At 38.4% G+C, this 24,200-nt stretch overlaps 1 protein-coding gene across 4 annotated transcripts in view; it reads right to left on the minus strand.

Moving 5' to 3' along the window:
- BCO2 (beta-carotene oxygenase 2) overlaps positions 1 to 23,626 on the minus strand; it is a 45,246-nt gene extending 21,620 nt beyond the window's left edge. For 2 of the 4 annotated variants that reach the window (XM_032641426.1, XM_032641425.1), the window contains exons 1-5: positions 23,485 to 23,624; positions 18,048 to 18,252; positions 3,166 to 3,377; positions 2,868 to 2,983; positions 1,382 to 1,484 (exon numbers count right to left, since the gene is read on the minus strand). In XM_032641426.1, the coding sequence (XP_032497317.1) occupies positions 1,382 to 1,484; positions 2,868 to 2,983; positions 3,166 to 3,377; positions 18,048 to 18,252; positions 23,485 to 23,572 (724 nt within the window). In that variant the 5' untranslated portion in view covers positions 23,573 to 23,624. Of the gene's footprint in view, positions 1 to 1,381; positions 1,485 to 2,867; positions 2,984 to 3,165; positions 3,378 to 18,047; positions 18,253 to 23,484 lie in introns of all 4 variants that reach the window. The other 2 variants (XM_032641422.1, XM_032641424.1) reach the window with 2 other exon arrangements.
- Between the last annotated feature and the right edge of the window lie 574 nt (positions 23,627 to 24,200).

Raw genomic sequence — 24,200 nt, forward strand, 5'->3', positions numbered from 1 at the left:
GTGACTAGTAGCAAGTTTTTGTGTGTTACTCAGACTAGACACCCGAAGCTTGCCTAAGCAAGCATCTTAAATCTTCTCAAGGTTCACTGCCCTTGTCTATAAAATGGGGGTAATAACCGCCTTTCTTAATGCCATGGATAGACATACAGATTATCATACTAAGTGAAGTAAGACAGACAGAGAAAGACAAATATCATACAATATCACTTATATGTGGAATCTAAAACATGATACAAATGAACAAACTTATGGTTGCCAAAGGGGAAAGGGGTGGGGAATAAATTAGGAGCTTGGGATTAGCAGATACAAACTACTATATATAAAATAAACAACAGGGTTTCCCTGGTGGCACAGTGGTTAAGAGTCTGCCTGCCGATGCAGGGGACACGGGTTCGCGCCCCGGTCCGGGAAGATCCCACATGCCGCGGAGCAGCTGGGCCCGTGAGCCATGGCCACTGAGCCTGTGCCTCTGGAGCCTGTGCTCCACAACGGAAGAGGCCACAACAGTAAGAGGCCTGCGTACCAGAAAAAAAAATTTTTTAATTAAAAAAATATAAACAACAAGGTTGTACCGTATAACACAGGGAACTATGTTCGATATCTTGTAATAAACCATAATGGAAAAGAATATACATATATATGTAACTGAATCACTTTGTTGTATACCAAAAACTAACACAACATTGTAAATCAACTATACTTCAATTTAAAAAAAATAAAAATAATAGTACCTTTCTCAGAGACTTTCATAAAGATTAAATGAGAAAATATATGGAAAATACGGTTAACACCAGCACATACTAGGCACTCAATAAATGCTGGTTATCGTTATTAGCCGTTAGAACCTTCTGGAACAGAATAATAGGCAGCTGGGGAAGTATATGGATGACCAGGAAAGAGATGTGATGTAAGTGGTTGTGAATGCAACCAAACTTTAACCTTAACTTACTTTGTAGTGTTTTACTCCCATGGTAATAATAAATTCCTTCCTATGTAATATACAGTATACCTTCTCTATATCTCTTTGCTGTAGCATTCTAAATTTCTTATACTTACAATATGGTACTTCCTAAAAATTCAAGTTTGAGAAATACATTACTCATCCCTACAATGCTTGTGAGCCAAAAAGCATAATGGAACATAAAAATGTGAGTCATGCTGAAAAGATCAAATAGAAAATCAGCTTCCAAGCATATGTGCAAAAAGACAACAGAACTTAATTATAAATTATATATTTTAAGTTCAGTAATGCTACTTCGGAGATTTCTTTCTCAACCTTTCAAATGAAGTTTCATATATGTTAACGTCTTGGCCATAACGGAAGTGTGGGAAGATAGTTAACTCCCAATTATTTTTTAAAAGACCCCCATCCCAACTTTACCATGTTGCCCATAGGAGTTCCCCATGTTGTATGCTGTTCCATCTTTGTCATAATGAGGATGTGCAGTTGCTCCATTCACAGCAATAAATTTGCTCCAGTCTACCTGCAAATTTAAGACCATACAGAGACTTAAATGTTACATGGGAAGATCTCTATTTAGATGCATAGACAGTAGGGATGTGTCAAATATTTTTAAAATAAGATATAAAAACTACAGTTTAAGTCCTAATGTCTCACCTCTGAGAAATCAAAATTATTTTTCCTACTAAAGAAAAAGAAACTAAGACCAAAGAACAAAACCAAACAAAAACTCTACCACCACCACCAACAAAAAATGGACAAAAATGATTATCCAGTACGAATTTTTTATTTTGCCCAAGATCACAAGATCACAGGAAAGATCAAAAGAATAAGAATTAAAATTCTGGCCCAAAGTTTTATTTTATCTCTAATTAATGTGTAATGTGAAGGCAGTATGGGTCTAGATAATCTCCAGTCCAGTTCTCCCTGTAGCTAGGCAGAAAATGAATTGGCAAAAATAAGTCTGGCTATTGTAAATAGTGCTGCAATGAACATTGTGGCACACAACTCTTTTTGAATTATGGTTTTCTCAGGGTATATGTCCAGTAGTGGGATTGCTGGGTCATATGGTAGCAACCTAATGGATCAAGAGATGAATGGATAAAGAAGATGTGGCACATATATACAAAGGAATATAAAAAGAAACGAAACTTGAGTTATTTCTGGCGAGGTAGATAGACATAGAGTCTGTCATACAGAGTGAAGTAAGTCAGAAAGAGAAAAACAAATACCTCATGCTAACACATATATAAGGAATCTAAAAAAAAAAAATGGTTCTGATGAACCTAGAGGCAGGACAGGAATAAAGACACAGATGTAAAGAATGGACTTGAGGACACGGGGAGGGGGAAGGATAAGCTGGGACGAAGTGAGAGAGTGGCATGGACATATATACACTACCGAAAGTAAAATAGATAGCTAGTGGGAAGCAGTTGCATAGCACAGGGAGATCAGCTTGGTGCTTTGCAACCACCTAGGGGGTGGGATAGGGAGGGTGGGAGGGAGATGCAAGAGGGAGGGGATATGGGGATATACGTATGCATATAGCTGATTCACTGTGTTATACAGCAGAAACTAAAACAACATTGTAAAACAATTATACTCCAATAAAGATGTTTAAAAAAAGATTAAAAGAAATAAGTCTGTACTACTCTATTTCTCCTTTGCCCTAGCTTTCAGACATTAGGACTAAGGAAGAAGAAGTCTAGAACTATCTTTAAGGAACACCCCAACCCCACAGGCCATTCTAACCAGGACAGAGGGTACACAATGACGTGAATTAGTGGGTAACTTTGATTTTGTTTAAGGATCCAATTTTTTCTTCAGATATTAGCTACTCTAAAAAGTATTTTGAATGGAGAGAAATTTTAGGGTTTATTATATTCGTTTTTAACCTATAGTTTACCTTTTCTGTTTTTTCCAGGGTTTCAATGTCCAGTTTATTCATGAAGTTGGTTTCTGTACTAATGTAGTAATCACCCTTGTACTGCACATAGTTGACATTGGTGTTGTCAGTAATTGCTGAAATCAAACCCCAGAGTTATTTAAACACCACAACTTTCTCAAGGGAGAAAGCAGTTTAAACATCCTCTCATATCAAAAATATATATATTTCAATATTTATATAGCTTGACATATATCATAATAATTTAAAGAATCATCACTATCCCCTGCAAATTCTGAGCATATTAAAGGCTGCTTACCAAGCGGTTCAAATTTTGACATGAAACGTTCGAAAACATTCTTGCATGGATCAGGGAGAGCCAATGTGCCAAATTCTGAGATCACAATTCGATCATGAACACTGTTGGTCTTATATGTATCACTCTGTAGAAACTTGCTCCTGTATGTCACTGTGCCCTTCTCCACCTTGAACTGGTGAAGTAAAGCCATTCCATCAAACCAGTGATTGTACCTTTAAACAGGAGCAAAAATACAAAAATAAATATTAGGAAGATAAACATGGGGCCAAAATGAGAGATTTCAAATACAGAAATAAGGAAATGGGATGGGTTCCCAGCAGAACCTGCTCAGTCAAAGAACTTGAAATTAAGCGTTGATAGCTTTTGAGTATATCCTGGAGTACAACAATGAAAGAGCAACTTACATTCTCTTGACCCTTACCCCTTATCAAAAAGCTCACACATCAGAGGGCTAAAGAAAAACCCTAAGCTGGTGACACCTAAGATAATTCTGTCTTTAACCTATAGCCAAGATATCAGCATATGGAATGCTTGACATTTCTCAAATTAAAATGGATTCCAAAACTTTTAGAGGTAGTTATCTTCATATCTTATACATATTACATTTTCTATTTATTTAAAATTTTTTCAAATTTATCAGAACTATGCTAAAGTAAGCAAGTAAGATGACTATCCTTACTGGATAATCATTTTCGTCCATATAATTACACTATAGAAATGATGTATCTAAATGATGGAACATCAAAACACTGTAAGGAAAGTTTGTGCTTTGCTTTTAAAAGGGTTTAATATTATTTAGTATTTTCTCTCATATGCTTGACAGAGTGAATGCTTAATGTCTTCAGCATGAATAACAAGCTAAAAGGCTTGGTCTTCTCTTAAAGGCTTGTCTTAAAAGGCTACGGTCTTGAAAGCAGGGATTCAAAGAGATATTTGTACACCCATCTTACAGCAGCATTATTTACAATAACCGAAAGGTGGAAACAACCCAAGCGTCCATCAGCTGAAAAACAGGATAAACAAAATTTAACATACAACGGAATATTATACAGCCTTAAAAAGGAAAGAAATTCTGTCACATGCTATAACATGGATAAACCTTAAGGACACCATCTAAATGAAATAAGCCAGTCACAAAAGACAAATACTATATGATAGCACTTACATGAGATATCTAAAGTAGTCAAATTCACAGAAACAGAAAGTAGAATGGTCGTTACCAGGGGCTCAGGGGAGGGGGAAATGGAGAGCTATTGTTTAATGGGTATAGAGTTTCAGTTTCTCAAGATGAAAAAGTTCTGAAGATCTGTTTCACAACACTAACCTGTACATTTAAATATGGTTGAGCTGTGTTTTTTACAATTTTTTTTAAACTGCAGGAAATAAAGGTGTTTTTTTTTTAAGGCCCTCTTTATGCAGTGATTTGAGATAACATCTTTATAATTTTATCATTTTTGACATGAGAGGATGTTTAAACTGCCTTCTCCCTCAATTTTATTGAGTTTATAAACTCAATTTCCGTAAGTTCTTGGGTCCATTTCTGGGCTTTTTATTCTGTATCACTTGTCTATTTGTCCATTCATGCATCAATATCACAATGTTTTAATTATAGAGTCTTTATAGTATATTTTAACATCTGATAGGGCTAGTCCCCACCCCTCTCTGAGAATTTTCTTTTTTAGTGTTTTCTTGACTATTCTTGCATATTTATTTTTCCACATGAACTTTAGTATTCATTTGTCTAACTTCCTTTAAAAACTGGAATTTTTATTAAGATTGTATTAAATTTAAAAATTAACTTGGGGAGAACTGACATGTTTGTGATGTTGAATCATCCATCCTATTCAAGAACAGAGGATCTTTCTAGTTAATTGTGTCTTTTAGGAGTGTTTGAAAGTTTGCACATTTCTTGTTAAACTCATTTCTGAGCATTTACTCTTCTTTGTTGCTATTTTAAATGAGGTTTTTCCTACCATTATGCCCCCTAACTGGTTATTATTTGTGTATATGAAAGCTAGTGATTTCAGTATGTTAATTTTACATCCTGTTACCTCACCTTTTATTTGTTTGTGTTATTTTGTCATTAATTCTCTGCGGCTTTCCAGGTTTACTTTACTAATCCGTGTGCCTCTAATTAATTTCTTTAGTCTAATTGTATTGGCTACATCTGATTAAATAGAAGTGAAGATAGTAGCCATCCTTTCCTTGTTTCTGCTTTAGAAAAAAACTTGTAATGTTTCCCAATTAATATTACTGGTTTTAGGACTAAAATGAAAATATATGAATTTATATCTGTGTGTAGATATATACGTGTATATATATGTATACATGTATATATATACACACACATATACTCACATATATAAATATATGTATATATAAAATACATATATAAATATGTATGTATGTGTATATATATATATATGTACAAAATCGTGTTAAGAAAGTATCCCTCAAGTCCTACTATCTTGAGTATTTTTATGAGGAATGGATGTTGAATTTTGACAAACATTTTATTAGCATTTATGGAGAAGATTATGATTATGACTATGATTATGATTATTTTTCTTGAGATCTATTAATATGGTATATGACAGTAATGGATTTCCAAATAATGAACCTATCTTGCATTCTTGAAATTAATCCTACTTAATTATAGTGAATTATATGTTTAATGTAGTGTTGGATTCTGTTTGTTAAGAAAATATTTATTAGTATTATATTAGTACTATATATTTTGTACTTTTTTATGGATATTCATAAATAATATGAATAATTGTCTTCTTTTTTGTAACAACTTTATCATGTATAGATATTAATATTATACTTTATTCATAAAAAGTAGTGGGAAACTTCCCTTCATTTTCAATCCTTTAAAATAATCTATAGAACACTGAAACTATCTGATATTTGAAGGTTTGGTAGAATTTCCCTGTGAAATAATCTGGGCCTACTGCTTTTTTTAAGAAGCAGTTTCACAATAAGTTTCTTGTTTTCTTCAACAGAAATTGGTCTGTTTAAACTCTCTACCTCTATCAATTTTGGTAATCTGTATTTCCTCAGGGAATTATCCATTTCCTTGAGGTTTTCAAATGTATTTGCATAGAGGCCCACAAAATCTTCTATAATTTTTTATCTGTTTCAATGGCTTCTCTTTCACTGTCATTTCTCTCTTTTCTTCTTTTCTATTTTTCTTTTCTTTTTTTTTTTTTGGCCACACCATGCGGCTTGTGGGATCTTAGTTCCCTGACCAGGGATCGAACCCGTGTCCCCTGCAATGGAAGTGCAGAGTCCTAACCACTGGACAGCCAGGGAATTCCTTCATTGTCATTGCTTTCTCCCTTTTTCCTTGATAATGTTAGCTAGTGGTTTCTCACTCTATTTTGGTAATTTTTTATCAAAAAACATTAAAAACAAAATAGTTTCAATAATTATTGTTATTCTGGTCTAAATACCAATAAAATCATGATACGTAGAGCCAAACACAATACCCTGTGTATAAACTAAGACACTCAACTTCCTCATTTAAGATATTTCATATTCTTTTCTTTCTTTCTTGTTTTTATTTGTTACCACCTCAAATTGCTGACTTGCACTGAGCTGTCAAGCAAAACCCCTAATTTTTAACACATTCTGCTGTTAAACCAATCTCTTCCATCTTCATTCTTGTAATAACTGGTTTTCTTTTTTCTTTTTCTTTTTCTTTTTTTTTTTTTTTTTTGTGGTACGCGGGCCTCTCGCTGCTGGGGCCTCTCCTGTTGCAGAGCACAGGCTCTGGACGCGCAGGCTCAGCGGCCATGGCTCATGGGCCCAGCCACTCCACGGCATGTGGGATCTTCCCGGACCGGGGCACGAACCCGTGTCCCCTGCATCGGCAGGCGGACTCTCAACCACTGCGCCACCAGGGAAGCCCATAACTGGTTTTCTTGATCCATATTTACCTTTAATAAATTTTAACTTGTTAGATTCCATCTCACAAGATCCTTCTAGACCCTGTCATTCTATGCATTCATTTATTCAAATCAACCAACACTTTTTGAGTCCCTACTATCTGCCAGGCATTGTCCAAGCCCAGCAATTACAGGCATGTAAATAACTCTAATACAAAATGATTGCTGCAACAATAGAGAAGTGTTCAAAAACGTTACCTATGCACAGGAGCAACAGGATGGAAGGATGAGGTTATCAGGGAGAGATCAAGAGGAAAGAAGACATTTGGCTGGTCCTTTAAGGATGTTTGCCAACTGGAGAAGAGTAGAAGGGTATCCTAGTGAGAAGTAATTTTAAAAAAAGGAAGAGCCTGAAGGCATATGGTATCTTGGAGGAACAGCCAGTAAACAAATTAGTGTGTAGACAGAGCCATCAGTGGCAGGCGATGATGATGGAGAAACAAGTCAGCACAAGACCTACCAGCACTTAAATTTAAGGCTTAAAGAACTTCAACAGGAAAGCATGAAGTTTTGGAGCAGGAAAGTGAAACTGTGAGACTCGTATCTTAAGAAGGTCACTATGGGGCTTCCCTGGTGGCGCAGTGGTTGGGAGTCCGCCTGCCGATGCAGAGGACGTGGGTTCGTGCCCCGGTCTGGGAGGATCCCACGTGCCGCGGAGCGGCTGGGCCCGTGAGCCATGGCCGCTGGGCCTGCGCGTCGGGAGCCTGTGCTCCGCAACGGGAGAGGCCACGGCAGTGAGAGGCCCGCGTAACACAAAAAAAAAAAAAAAAAAGAAGGTCACTATGGACACAGAGTAGAATATGGGACAGAAAGAGGAGCATTCAGGCAATAATACAAGTGAGAAAAGATAAGAGACTAAACTGAAGCAGTACAGTTAGAGTGGAACAAATAGCAGAAATAAGTCAGAGATGACTGACAGGAGGTAGACAGTGACAAAAAGAGAGAGTCCAAAATGTCACACCTGAATGGATGGTGATGCTTTAACCGAGACAGAGAATACATGAAGAGCAAGTATTGGGGAAAAGCAAACAGTTCAGTTTTGAACAAGAGTCTGAGCCATTTGCAAACCATCAGGGTAGAGATGTTCCACCGCCAGTTGGGAAAATACAGGTCTAGAGCACAAGAGATGGGTGTGGGGTGGGAGAGATATTTGAGAGTATCTCTGTGTGACAGACATAGCCATAGTTGCAAACGGGATAATAACACCATCTACTGAACACTTACTACATGCCAGGTACTGTGCTAGGCACTTTACCACATCTTTTCATATATATATATATATATATATAGTGTGTGTGTGTATAGAGTTGACCCTTGAACAACATGACTTTGAACTGCGTGGGTCCACTTATACACAGATTTTTTCAGCAGTAAATACTATGGTACTACATGATCTGCAGTTGGTTGATGCAGAACCACAGATGTGAAGCAACCATGGGTATAAAGGCCTGACTATAAGTTATACACAGTTTTCCCACTATGCAGAGGGCTGGCGCCCCTAACCCCCAAGTTGTTCAAGGGTCAAATATGTAAATATTTATCCCCCCCTTCACATTGATTAGAGATGTGGAACTACTATTACCATATTACAGATGTGGAAACCACGGTTCAGAGCAACAACAAGCCCAGGGTCACAGGACAGGTAAGTGGCAGAACAAGGATCTCAACCCAGTGCTGACTCCAAATCCTGGGATCTACAACACCCACAAAAGTAAGGTGAACCATAAGAAGTTATTCTGGCAGGAAAGGGAGTGGAGAGAGAGGGCACTGAGGGAAAGAAGAGAATGAAAATGCACTGAGTCCCCATCCCTGTCAGCCACTGAATGAAGCTCTTTGTATGCATTATCTCCTTTAATCATCATATCCAGTCATTAAAATCGATATTATTAGCCCCATTTTTCATGTGGAAAACCTTGCTCAAGATCATAGTGCTGATAAGTGGTGAAAATGAAATCTGAACCCACCCCATCTTACTCTAAAGAATGTATTATTTCTACTATAGCAAAGAAAGCATACAATGAGAGAAAAGGAAGGAATGCTCAGGTCAGAAGTTGGGGTATATCAACATCAAAGGGGCAAGTGAAGTGAGCAGCAAAAAAAATTATTTTAGAACATGCTATCATAGAGACAGAAGAAGAATCAAGAGAAAGTGTTATGTGGGAATCCAGGACCAGAGAATGTTAAGACGGGTGGTCAGGAAGGTCAAATGCTATAGAAAAGTCAGGCTGAGGACTGGAAAACCCATTTCATTTACATTTAAGAGGCTTTGGTGACCTTTTTGAGAACTGATAGCATGCACGGTGGGGTGAAAAGTCAGATGGCAGTGAACTGAGAAGACCTCAGGAAGGAGGAAAACAGAAATGGTGAGAGGAGGAGAGAGGGTATTTGCTGGAGAGGAAGGTGGGAAGGAATGAGGGTTTTTTAGGATGAGAGGACATTTGCAGGCTGAGATGAGGGGTTAGTGAAGGAGAAACAGATACAAGGGGAGGAGCATGAATGAGGAGGGAAGAGGGCCACTTCCTCTGATGATGATGAGAGCCAGGAATAGGTACCTCTGTGGGGAGACGGGGAGGTGGGGAAGACGGCAGCTGAAGGAGCTCAAATCCAAATGCCCCTCTATCCATTATAAAGTAGGCAGGTCTACCTGTTGAGAGTGAAAGGGACAGGGAGAGTGACGGAGGCTTCAGGAAAGGGACCCTGTGGGAAGCTGGAAAGAGCTAAAGATTTCCTGGCAGTACCAAGGACTCAGCTGGGGCTGGAAATTATAATTTTGTAATTGAATCAATCCGCAAGGTTCTGTGTTTCCTCTAGAAGTGCTCAGCAGGCCTGGGCCCTGAGTAGCCCTGAGTGGAGGCTAATGTAGGACAAGAACTGGTCAGAGGAGAGGCAGAGATCACCAAGGCAAAGGAAGTGAGGATGGTGATGACAGTGTATTTGAAGGGATTGATCGTGGAATCTGCACCTGGGAGAAGAAACTAAATGAAAGCTGATAAACTGAGAAGATGGAGAAGAGTAAGGAGAAGAGAACTTGATGCGATTGAAAATAAGTTTCATGGGAATGGAGGAGTATGGAAATTGGGGCTTTGAGCACCGAGTGGAGTTTCAGAGTTCAAGATTTCAGGGGTAGGGCAATTCTGTGGAATAAGATGCAGGATGTGGCCTCAGTACGTGGCCTTAGTGAACTGGCAAAGAGGGGGAAAAATCATTGCAGTGGGGACGGTCAAGGAATTGCAAGGCTGGAGTGTCTTCATCATGGATCCTGAAGTCATTCCAGAAGAGTGGTAAATAGTAAAATGCTGAGGATATTTACTACTCTGCCCAGAGTCATGTGATTTTTAAAACTGATAAGCATGCCTTCAATGCAATCCTTGATAAAAGTTTTTAATTAAAGAAAGGCCTTTGTCATGTCACTACTATGTCTGCATATTGATCTTTTGAGTGGCATCTAACAAAGAAATCAGAGATTCACAACCATGTGGGGCTATTCTTGTCCACAGATTAAGAGTCCCATTGACTTCAGGTCTCTCCCTCTCCCTTTAAATCTAATTTGGGATCTCAAAGATAGCGGAGTAGAGGGACATGCATTCACCCCTTCTTGCAAGAGCACTGGAATCACAACTGCTGAGCAACCATCGATGGAAAAACACTGGAACCTACAAAAAGGATACCCTACATCCAAAGACAAAGTAGAGGCCACAGTGAGATGGTAGGAGGGGTGCAATCGCAATAGAATCAAACCCCATACCCGCTGGATGGGCAACCCACAGACTGGAAAGCAATTATACCACAGACGTTCTCCCACTGAGTGAAGGTTCTGAGCCCTGCGTTGGACTTCCCAGCCTGGGAGTCCAGCAATAGGAGGAGGAGTCCACAGAAAGACCAGCTTTGAAGGCCAGCGGGATTTGATTGCAGGACTTCCACAGGAATGGGGAAAATAGAAACTCCACTCTTGGAGGGCACACACAAAGTCTTCTGCTCACCAGGGCCCAGGGGAAAAAGCAGTGACCCCATAAGAGACTGGGCCAGACTACCTACTAGTATTGGAGGGTCTCTTGCAGAGGCAGGGGACAGCTGTGGCTCACTGTGGGGACAAAGACACTGGCAGCAGCAGTTCTGGGAAGTACTCATTGGTGTGAGCCCTCCTGGAGGCCGCCATTAGCCAAGAGAATTCAGCACCACCAGACCGGCTTTGCAACAAATGCTAAAGGAACTCCTCTAGTCGGGGCAGAGACCAGAAACTTAAAATAACCTTGTACACATATAGACTGCTATATCAAAACATCATGGGAACAGCAAGCCCAAAAACTACAATAGATAGACACACACAAAAGAAAAAGCAACCCAAACACAACACTAAAGATGGTCATCAAACCAGAAAAGAAGAGAACAAAAGAGGAAGAGAAGAAAAAAGACTTACAAAACAAACCTAAAAAAATTAAGAAAATGGCAATAAGAACATACATATCAATAATTACCTTAAATGTAAATGAATTAAGGGGCTTCCCTGGTGGCACAGTGGTTAAGAATCCACCTGCCAATGAAGGGGATGTGGGTTCAAGCCCTGGTCTGGGAAGATCCCACATGCCGCAGAGCAACTAATCCCATGCACCACAACTACTGAGCCTGTGCTCTACAGCCCACGAGCCACAACTACTGAGTCTGTGCACCACAACTACTGGAGCCCGTTTGCTCTAGGGCCTGTGTGCCACAACTACTGAGCCCATGTGCTGCAACTACTGAAGCCCGCAAGGCTACAGCCCATGTTCCGCAACAAGAGAAGCCACTGCAATGAGAAGCCCGTGCACCACAACAAAGAGTAGCCCCCACTCGCCGCAAATAGAGAAAGCCCACACACAACAATGAAGACCCAACACAGCCAAAAATAAATAAAATTTTTTTAAAATGTAAATGAATTAAATGCTCCAACCAATCCTGCAGTACTAAGAGGGAAGTTTATAGCAATACAATCTTACCTCAAGAAACAAGAAAAATCCCAGATAAACAACCTAAACTTACATCTAAAGGAACTAGAGAAAGAAGAACAAACAAAACCTAAGTTCGTAGAAGGAAAGAAATCATAAAGATCAGAACAGAAATAAATGAAATAAAAATGAAGAAAACAATAGCAAAGATCAATGAAACTAAAAGCTTGTACTTTGAAAAGATGAACAAAATTGATAAACCTTTAGCCAGACTCATCAAGAAAAAAGCGAGGGGACTCAAATCAATAAAATTAGAAAAGGAAAAGTTAACAACTGACACCACAGAAATACAAAGGATCATAAGAAACTACTACAAACAACTGTATACCAATAAATGGACAACCTGGAAGAAATTGACAAATTCTTAGAAAGGTACATTATCCCAAGACTGAACCAGGAAGAAACAGAATATATGAACAGGCCAATTACAAGCACTGAAGTTGAAATTGTGATTTAAAAACTCCCAACAAACAAAGGTCGAGACCTGATGGCTTCAGAAGTTCTATCAAACATTTAGAGAAGAGCTAACACCTATCTTTCTGAAACAAAAAATTTCAGAGGAAGGAGAGTTCCCAAACTCATTCTATGAGTCTACCATCACCCTGATACCAAAACCAGACAAAGATACCACAAAACAGACAAAGATATCACTGATGAACATAAGACGCAAAAATCCTCAACAAAATACTAGCAAACAGAATCCAACAACACATTAAAAGGATCATAGACCATGATCAAGTGGGATTTATCCCAAGGATGCAAGGATTTTTCAGTATACACAAATCAGTCAATATGATACTCCACATCAAGAAACTGAAGAATAAAAACCATATGATCATTTCAATAGATTCAGGAAAAGCTTTTGACAAAATTCAGCACCGATTTATGATAAAAACTCTTCACAAAGTGGGCATAAAGGGAACATACCTCAACATAATAATGGCCATATACAAAAAATCTACAGCTAACATCATACTCAATGGTGAAAAGCTGAAGGCATTTCCTCTAATATCAGGAACAAAACAACGATGTCCACTCTCGCCACTTTTATTCAACATAGTTTTGGAAGTGCTAGCCACGGCAATCAGAGAAGAAAAAGAAATAAAAGGAATCCAAATTGCAAAAGAAGAAGTTAAACTGTCACTGTTTGCAGATGACATGATACTATACATAGAAAATCCTAAAGATGTCACCAGAAAAATACTAGAGCTCATCAATGAATTTGGTAAAGTTGCAGGTTATAAAATTAATACACAGAAATCTCTTGCATTTCTATACACTAACAATAAAAGACCAGAAAGAGAAATTAAGGAAACAATCCTATTTACCACTGCATCAAAAAGAATAAAATACCTAGATATAAGTCTACCTAAGGAGGCAAAAGACCTGTACTCTGAAAACTATAAGACGCTGATGAAAGAAATCAAAGATGACACAAACAGGTGGAAAGATATACCATGTTCCTGGATTAGAAGAATCAATACTGTGAAAATGACTATACTACTCAAGGCAATCTACAGATTCAATGCAATCCCTATCAAATTACCAATAGCATTTTTCACAGAACTAGAACAAAAAATCTTAAAATTTGTATGGAGACACAAAACACCCTGAATAGCCAAAGCAATCTTGAGAAAGAAAAATGGAGCTGGAGAAATCAGGCTTCCTGGCTTCAGACTATACTGCAAAGCTATAGTCATCAAAACAGTACAGTACTGGCACAAAAATAGAAATATAGATCAATGGAACAGGATAGAAAGCCCAGAAATAAATCCACTCACCTATGGTCAATTAATCTACAACAAAGGAGGCAAGACTATACAATCCTGGAAAGATAGTCTCTTCAACAAATGGTGCTGGGAAAACTGGACAGCTATATGTAAAAAAATGAAATTAGAACATTCTTTAACACCATACACAAAAATAAGCTCAAAATGGATTAAAGACCCAAATGCGAGACTGGACACTATAAAACTCTTAGAGGAAAACACAGGCAGAACACTCTCTGACATAAATCACAGCAATATTTTTTTCGATCCATCTTCCAGAGAAATAGAAATCAAAACAAAAATAAACAAATAGGACCTAATTAAACTCAAACGTTTTTGCACAGCAAAGGAAACCATAAACAAAACAAAAGGACAACCCACAGATTGGGAGAAAATATTTGCAAATGATGTGCTCAACAAGGGATTAGTCCCCAAAATTTACAAACAGCTCATGCAGCTTATATCATCAAAACAAATAACCCAGTCAAAAAATGTGCAGAAGACCTAAATAGACTTTTCTCCAAAGAAGACATATAGATAGCCAAAAGGCACATGAAAAAATGTTCAACATCACTAATTATTAGAGAAATGCAAATAAAAACTACACTGAGATATCACCTCACACCAGTCAAAATGGCTATCATCAAAAAGACTACAAACAGGGCTTCCCTGGTGGCGCAGTGGTTGAGAGTCCGCCTGCCGATGCAGGGGACACGGGTTCGTGCCCTGGTCCGGGAAGATCCCACATGCCGTGGAGCGGCTGGGCCCATGAGCCATGGCCGCTGAGCCTGCGCGTCTGGAGCCTGTGCTCCGCAGCGGGAGAGGCTGCAGCGGTGGGAGGCACACGTACCGCAAAAAAAAAAAAAAAAAGACTACAAACAATAAATGCTGGAGAGGATATAGAGAAAAGGGAAACCTCCTACACTGTAGGTGGGAATATAAATTGGTACAGCCACTATGGAGAACCGTATGGAGGCTCCTTAAAAAACTAAAAATAGAGCTACCATTTGATCTTGCAATACCACTCCTGGGCATATATCTGGAGAAAAACATGGTCCAAAAGGATACATGCACTCCAATGTTCATTGCAGCACTGTTTACAATAGCCAAGATATGGAGGCAACCTAAATGTCCATCGACAGAGGAATGAATAGAGAAGAGGTGGTACATACATACAATGGGATATTATTCAGCCATTAAAAAGAATGAAATAATGCCATTTGCAGCAATGTGGACAGACCTAGAGATTGTCATACTGAGTGAAGTAAGTCAGACAGAGAAAGAGAAACATTGTATGATATCACTTATATGCGGAATCTAAAAACAAATGAACTTTTTGAGAAAACAGAAAGAGACTCACAGACTTAGAGAATGAACTTATAGTTACCAGGGGGGAAGGGTGGGCAAGAGGGGCAGTTAGGGAGTTTGGGATTGACACATACACACTGCTATATTTAAAATGGATAACCAACAAGGATTTACTGTATAGCACAGGGAACTATCCTCAATATTATGCAACAACCTAAATGGGAAAAGAATTTGAAAAAGAATAGATACATGTATACGTATAACTGAATCACTTTGCTGTACACCTGAAACTATCACTATCACAAAGTTGTTAATCAACTACTTTCCAATATAAAATAAAAAGTTAAAGAAATGCCTCCCAAAGTGTTTGCAAGTGAATTCTATTGAAAAGGCATGAAAGATATGAATGAGACTTAGGGGTCCACAAAAGAGAAAGTTGTATATTATGATAACAAAAATAACTGATGATGCCTCTTAGAAATAAAAAAGAAAAGTCTCCCATGAAAATAAATAAGTAAATCTAAGTTGGGAGCCAAACCACTAAACTAAGCCTCAACTTGTTTTCTCTTCAACTTGAAGATACCTGTACTTCTCACCCAAGAGGCAGGCAAGACCTTGTTCTTGCTATAAATGCCTACTGCTGGCTCTGAAAACAAATTGATTTGAAGGACAAAGTAGACACTTATGAGGACCAACCACACCACCCATTTTCCTTCCCCCACAAAGATCTTTATATTAAAAGAGGCCTGTGGTGCAATCCCAGGCCCTGAGTAGCTCTGCTGCTTAGCTTTACAATTGACTAAAGCTGCTCCTGTAGCAGATGAAATACCATGTGCTTTTTGTAAGAGGCTGTTACCCTCTGGGCAGTGGACTAGTAGTTTTATTTTTCTTTTCCTCCTCCTCTTCCTTTTTGCTTCATAATCTTTTTTCAAATTATAACTTTCATGAAATCCAGATAAAAATAGGGAAAAGTAGAGCTTCTCTGTTAGGGCTAAGGGTGGGTGTCCATAGGTCAGTTCAGTCATTTTCTTTTTTTCTACCTCCAAATCAGTCCCCTGCCTTCCCAGTCCCCCAGCCATTACCCTAAGCATTTAAAGTAACATCTTAAGGGCTGCTTGCAGCAGCTGGTTGGGGAGGGGTAGGGCAGTGGAAGAACATTGCATTTTGTTTCCTTCTAGCGGTGGCATTTTAAAAGTCTAATATTCAGTAAAGACAAGATGCAACAGGTTCAGCAAATTAAAATATCTGGGTTATTAAGAAATATATCTTAAACATCCCCCTAATTCTTGATATGTTTCTAACAACAGCTGGAGAAACACAACAGGACCATAATCAGATCCCCACTAGGCCCATAGGAATGATATAACTAATAGAAGGTACAATTAAGTGGTTTCTGGGAGCTTGGGGAAGGGGAGCATGGGGAATTACTGTTTAATGGGTACAGAGTTTCAGTTTTGCAAGATGAAAAGTAGATGGACGGTGGTGATGATAGCACAGTAGTGTGAATGTACTTAATGCTAATGAATGTACGCTCAAAAATAGTTGGCAAATTTTAGGTGGAAAATTTTATGTAATGTGTATTTTATCATATTTTTTTAAAGGGCAGTGATTTCTGGAATATCATCCAGCCATTAAAAGTAATAGTCATTCAGATTTTGTAGCAACACAGATAAAAAGGCTTATGACAGTATGAAATTTTTTTAAATGAGGGCAAACAAACTCAGTTAATATCTAAAATATATAAAGAACTCATACACTCAATAGCAAAAAAACATAAACCTGGTTTTAAAATGGGCTGAAGATCTGTATAGACATTTTCCAAAAAAAGACATACAGATTGTCAACAGGTACATGAACATATGCTCAACATCACTAGTCATCAGGCATATGCAAATCAAAACCACAATGACATACCACCCTACACCTGTTAGAATGGCTATTATTGAAAAGACAAGAAATAACAAGTGTTGGGGAGGATGTGCAGAAAAGAAAACACTCACGCACTGTTGGTGAAAAAGTAAATTAGTACAGCCAGTAGATTAGTAATTAGTAGATTAGTAGATTTCTTCCTGACCATAGTGGTTTCTTCACATCACTTTATGCCCCTGTAGACACACAGAGAAATAATTCACTAAAGAGTTATTGGATTTTTTCAATTATTTACATATATTTATCGAGTGCTATTTAAGTACAGGGCACTATCCTAGATATTGGGGATATGGGTTTAACAAGAAAACATCCCCACCGTCATGGGACTGCCATCTAGTGAGGAAACACAGCTAATAAATAAATAAACAAACAAAAATATACTGGATATTGATAATGCAGAGAATTAAAATAGGTAATATAAAAAATAGTAGCATTTTTAGATTGGGAGATCAGGGAAGGCTCAAAGGATGTGAAATTTGAGCTCATATCTGAATGACAAGAATCAGACTTGGGAAGAGAGATGAGCAAGCCAATGCCAAGACCCTGAGCAAAAATAAACATGCCTGGTTTGAGGAACTGAAAGAGCCATTGTGTCTGGGGAGTACTGGGTAAGGGAGTGGTATGAGGTGAAGACATTGCCCCTTCCTTCAGGAACTTGTGATGAAATAGAGCTTGCTAGTCCTATAGATAGTTCCTGACACTTCTCTTTTAGCATAAATTTTCAGATGACTTAAAATTTACAATATTCTGCAAAGCAGAAAAGTCAAAACTTTTAAAAAAGAATTAAATCTCCATTTTTTTTCTGTAGACTATAGTTTCCTCATCTGTAATCAAAGGGAGTGCATGGCAATGTTAGCCTCAGAGAGGAAGCAGATATTAATGCATATTCCATAGAACCAGTCCATGCTAAGAAATCCAAATTGTTCTCCAAAATCAAGGCTTACTTATCCTTCCCGTACTCGAACTTCCCAGGTCCAATTCGAAGCAGACAGCCATTGAGCCACTTAGGAAAATGTCCCCGGACTCGAGCAGAGATGATCTGCGGAGTCTCCTCCACCGTGGTTAAAAGTGGTGCAATACACGGAAGGCTCTTCCGCTTACTGAAAATCACTTTTTTCTGATGAGTATTTTCCATGTACTTCTTCAACACTGTGAAGAGGAAATCAAAAGCACAAAAATTTTACCAATCTTCTATGAACATTCCTGTTTCTCCATAGACAATAATCTCATCTACTGGTAAGAGAAGTATAAACCTAACACCAAATATAGTCCCCAAATTCCTCTCCTTCCTCATTCTCAGACCACCAACTCTTTGGTTCTCCATTTTTGAACCACAATAATCCTTTTTGTGCTCTTGCAGTACAAATCTGCCTAAGAATTAACTCAGGACTTTAGTTACCACTATTGTCATTTCTCATAGTTGAACAACGCTGGTCTTTTCACAACACTGAATCTACATGCTAAGCGCAGATTACTAATAGCTACACATCATTGTTATAATAAAAAATACCCACCATTCAATATTATCATAATTACATTGACCTCAGTACTTTAGGTACACCAGAATGTGATCCCAAAGATTTTATAGTGATTTATGAGAATTTAATAGGATCTGCAATTTAATTTCTGCCATTTTTAAAAATTTTTATTTATTTTTGGCTGCGTTGGGTCTTCGTTGCTGCGCGGCTTTCTCTAGTTGTGGGTAGCGGGGACTACTCTTCGTTGCAGTGCGTGGGCTTCTCATTGCGGTGGCTTCTCTTGTTGCGGAGCACAGGCACTATGCGCGTGGGCTTCAGTAGTTGTGGCACGTGGGTTCAGTAGTTGTGGCGCTCGGGCTTAGTTGCTCCACGGCATGTGGGATCTTCCCAGACCAGAGCTCAAATCCATGTCCCCTGCATTGGCAGGCGGATTCTTAACCACTGCGCCACCAGGGGAGCCCCTAATTTCTGCTATTTTAATGGTACACACATGAATGAACATGGCATTTTCTAGGAAAAAGGTATCATAAATTAAATTATGCAGTGAAACCTGGTCTGAAATTACCTGAAATTCAAAAGCCACAAAAAAGTCATTATTTTATAATAGAGCTGAAAACTATCCCTTTATTTCATATTTATTCAGTGTTCACAGGCAGTATTTCCTAACACAGAGGGGTGGTCAAGTACATAATTAATTAGATACTACAAAATATAGTATTTTATTTTATTTCATAAAACTTTAACAGTGATGAAGTCTAAACTAGAAAACCTAACTAAAACATAGGGACACTATTGTTTTAGCAGAACATTTTATAATATTGTATCTATTATCCCACTTCTTTCAACTCTTTCAAAAATTGAGTTTAGAGCACTTGAGTCCTTCTACTTTCCTATAAGTAACAATTTGGTCAAACCCAACTATTTCCTGATTTCCCAAAGAAAATTCACTTTCACCCTGAATGTCCTTCCCACTAATCTATCCCTAAGGAAATTTTATCTATTGTTCAAAGTCTATCTGAAATGCCATTTCCTTTAAGAAGCAGCATAGTGTAATACTTAAGAGTGTGGGCCCAGGCTCTGACTGGCTCTAGAATGCTTGGGTTCAAATCTTGGCCTCCCATTTTCCAAATAATTATCCTTAAGGAAGACCACCTCTCTGTGCTGCTTCCTCCTCCTAAGATGGGAATAATAATAATCCTTATTGCTCCTAAGGCTATAAATAATAAACAGGTTAGGTTATAATAAGTTTTTAGAACATAGTAAATACTCAAACAATTTTTTGAGTCTTTTTTTATAAATTTTTTTTTAAATTTATTTTTGACTGCATTGGGTCTTCGTTGCTGCATGCAGGCTTTCTCTAGTTGCGGTGAGCAGGGGCTACTCTTCATTGCAGTGCATGGGCTTCTCATTGCGGTGGCTTCTCTTGTTGTGGAGCACAGGCTCTAGGCACCTGGGTTTCAGTAATTGTGGCACGGGGCTCAGTAGTTGTGGCTTGCAGGCTCTAGAGCACAAGCTCAGTAGTTGTGACGCACGGGCTTAGTTGCTCCATGGCATGTGGGATCTTCCCAGACCAGGCATCGAACCTGTGTCCCCTGCATTGGCAGGCGGATTCCCAACCACTTCGCCACCAGGGAAGTCCCTCAAACAATGTTACCTATTATTATTTATGTAGCTTTCAATGACCAATCAACAAGATGTAATATCTTCTTTCTTTGAATTATTTATTCATTCAACAAAGTGATAGGCACTGCTGAGGGATAAAAATTGTTAGAACTCAGATGTAAAGGAACTCACTGCCTAGGAAACAGACATATAAGTAGATCATTTATACTGTAGTCAGCGTTTTGTTTGAGCATTATTTCTCAAGGTCTGGCCTGGGGTCTACTTGTAACAGAAATACCTGGTGTTATTGCTAATGAGCAGATTCATGGACCCCACTCTGGACCTAAGAAATCAGAATCTCTGAGGTAGGGCAAGCAGGTATTCTTAGGCATACTACAAAATTTGAGAACCACCAAGATGAGAGGTATAAAGAGGATGCTTTGAAAACTTAGAAAAGGAAACCCTCTGGTATTTATCTTACTACTTTTGTTATTATTATGCATATTTATCTTATTTTCACTCTTAGATTAAAATAAGTTCCCTGAGGTCACATCTTTTACTCCTCTTACTTAAGTAGAAGTAAACTGAATACCCTGATTGGGTATTTGTCTTAATAGAGATTCATGAACTTAAAACAGTTTACATTTTAGAAAACATTTACATGTTTATATGTTCTGTACTCCATAGCATCCTGGTGGCAGTTTATTATATATTCTTCATATTTCCCATAGTGCTTGATATTGTAGGCAACAGCTCCTTAAACCCCTTTCTATTCTTAGCTTCTGAGACATTGCACTTTTCTAACTTTCCTGCTTCCTCTGTTTGCTTTATGCCAGCTTCCTACTTACTAGCTAGCAACCTTGGGCAAGTTACTAATCACTCTGAGCCTCAGATTTTTCAATGATAAAATGTGGATAATGAGAATAAAAGGCAGATAAAACTTCCTGTTCAAGTCCATCATCATAATTAAATATAATAATAATAGATAATTTCCAAAAGGTAATTCCCTTTATTGGTTCCTCTTCTTATCACCTCATGAATGTGTTCCTAAAGTCTGACCTTGGACCTTTACTCTTTAACCTCAGCACTCTCCCTTGGTAATCTCATCTAGTCCCTTATTTTCACCAATTACTTCTTGCAGGTGACTCTCAACATGTCAAAAGAGAATTTTTCATTTTCCCCCTTCCAAATCAATTTTCCCACCTGCTAAATAACATAGCTTCAAAATCTCTGTGGGCCTTGAATTTGTCTTCCTTCACTGTCCCCCTAACATTCAATAAGTGGTTAAATTCTGCTGATTATACCCACACAAGGCCAGGAAGAGGACAAGGGGATGATATAGGGTAGCCATTATATATTACTAGGGCTCAGAAGTTTGCAAGGGTGCCTGGGACAAATCCTTTGTAAAGACTTTTACCAGTCCACCTCTCCTGGGTAGCTCCCCCAATTTTTCTTGCACCCTGAACCTGTTCTCATAAGCACTGATGCTTCATATTCTCTTGCCTAGCAGTAACTTCCTTTCTACTGTCATAATTTAGGTCCTCACAACCTCTTAGATGGATATTATCACAGCCTCTTAATTGAAACTAGATAGGGAAGCTATCATCTATGCCAGAGCTTCCTAATTGGTGGGCCTCTTGATCCCCTTAGTCCTTAGGATGGCTGAGGCCCCATGTCAATCACCTCCAGCTCTACACAGCTCATGGGGTTCCAGATCTCATCCAATTTACTCCACTATGCAGTAAAAATATTATCATTTTCTATGTGAGCTATAACGTAAAAGCATTAGGGAGCACTGCTACTGAATTCATCTTCTAAGCACAGATTTGATTGTGTTGTATATTCCTCTATAAAACCTTTACTAATGACTCCTCACTGTCTACCAAATAAGGTCTGAACTACTTGGCCAGGCATTGATGAAGGCACTGTACAGTCTCACACCAACCTACCTGTCCAGTAATGCCTCTCACTAATACCTTCTCCTCCAGCCAAACTGGACCACTCTCCAGTCTCTTCTCATCATTATCGTATACCTGTCTTCACCTAGGATATTTCTCATCTACTTAAGGTGGTGCATCCTTCAAGATGCAGTGCCCATGTCACCAGCTTCATAAACACAATATTCCCACTTCATAGAGTAAGAACTGATTCTCCTTAGCCTGAAATCACACAGCATGTTTTAGCTCTCTTACGGCATTTGTCTTACTCCACCTAGTGTGATAAAGATGAATATAGTTTATGACTTCTACTACCAGTACTCCTTGAGTACAGGGTCTTGTTTTTGTCTCCACCCCATTACCTAACACATTGCCTTACATAGAGCAAGCACTACATTACTGAATTAATTTATTTTTTTATTTTTCATTTTTTTGCAGCCCTGAAATTGAGCATTTATTCTTAAATCAGATGCAGCATATTTTTTATAAGATATATTTTATATACTGCCCCTTTCTCAGAAGAAAGCAGCAAGACTCAGCAATTAATTATCCAAACCTAATGAGGGAAATGTTCACAAGTGACTGCAGCCTGATATTTATCAGAAAGATATAAGAGCCTGGGTGGTTGTTATTTTCCCTCTTCAGGTGCCATCCCCCCATAAAGCAGGTTTCAAGAACAATGGGAATGTGTGGTTGAAGGACAATGAGGTTTTCTCGTTTGTTTTGTTTTGTTTTTGAATCTTATTTATTTTTTATACAGCAGGTTCTTATTAGTTATCCATTTTATACATATTAGTGTATATATGTCAATCCCAATCTCCCAGTTCGTCACACCATCACCACCACCCCCGAATTAAATAACTTTAAAGTTTTTAGTGCATATCAGTATGATGTCTAATAGCTCTATATCAGCCAATTTCAAGAATAAAATCATGTAACAGTTAGTAGATACAACAGAAAGCTACAAAACAATAAACAGAGGTTTTAAGGCAGTCCCCCAGAATGCAAACAGAAGAACCAAACATTTACATTAGAACATGTAGCAGTGATTTTCAAATGAGAAAATTCTAAATAGTGAATATTCTTCCTATTGCAGATCCAAGAGAATTCCTAAACCCTGAATCCCACCCCTTTATGTTGTATAAAATATACAAACAGAAAGGCTGTTTCCCTGAAAACAAGTAAACAAATCCTGACTCAATCTCCTTTAACTCCCAGCTCTGCAGTGCTGCCGCCTGTATCTGCTCTACACAGATTGGAAAACTTCAGAAGCCCCTAGTATTCTTCAGGAAAGAGGCAGAGAGATCTAAGTTCAGGCTGGTAGAAAAAAGAGAAAGAGAAAGAGGAAGGGGCAAATCCCCTACCTGGAATCCAGTGTACTACCACAGAAAGGAAACCAGTTACAATGGTAGAAAGATTGCTGACGAAACGTAGAAAGATTTGAAAAAACATCTTTGTATCGAGTTCAGTAGCAGCAGATCCTGTGATTCCCAAATCCTCACACCGACTGGCAGTGAAACGCTCACTTCCTGGGCTGTCCCTGGCTCACTGACAGAATAGAAGGGGGTGGGGATTAAAGGGCAGGACTTCAAAATGCCTGCAACCACTCTTAGTCTCATTTCCAGAACAAGTATCCCAACAACCTATCTATAGTAAGTTGCTGTTAGAAATACTGAAATTGGACCACCAATAGTGGTCTCCCTCCCTAAACTTTCCTCTTTCAAATCTGTCCTCACACTACAATTCAGCTGATCCAGGGGATCAATTTCATTACGCCACTCCTCTCCTCTGAATGATTCAGATCTCCTCTTCCTTTACAGAATAAAGTCCAAATTTAATCTGTCAACAAAGGACTTTACAATCTGGCCACAACCTACCTTTCATCCTTTGTCTCTCTGCCTTTCTAGCATCTCACCTTTCCTTTTCTATTCATTTAATTTGCAAAACATTCTCTAACAATCTAGTATGACTAAAGCCCTGTGAAGGTATACCCTTAAAAAACTAATAACCATAAATAATTTATTAATTTAACAAACATTTCTGAGCTCCAATGTATCAAATACTGTGCTACAAATTGAGA

The sequence above is a fragment of the Phocoena sinus genome, chromosome 8 (genome assembly GCF_008692025.1).
Source record: "Phocoena sinus isolate mPhoSin1 chromosome 8, mPhoSin1.pri, whole genome shotgun sequence".
NCBI classification, from domain to species: Eukaryota; Metazoa; Chordata; class Mammalia; order Artiodactyla; family Phocoenidae; genus Phocoena; species Phocoena sinus.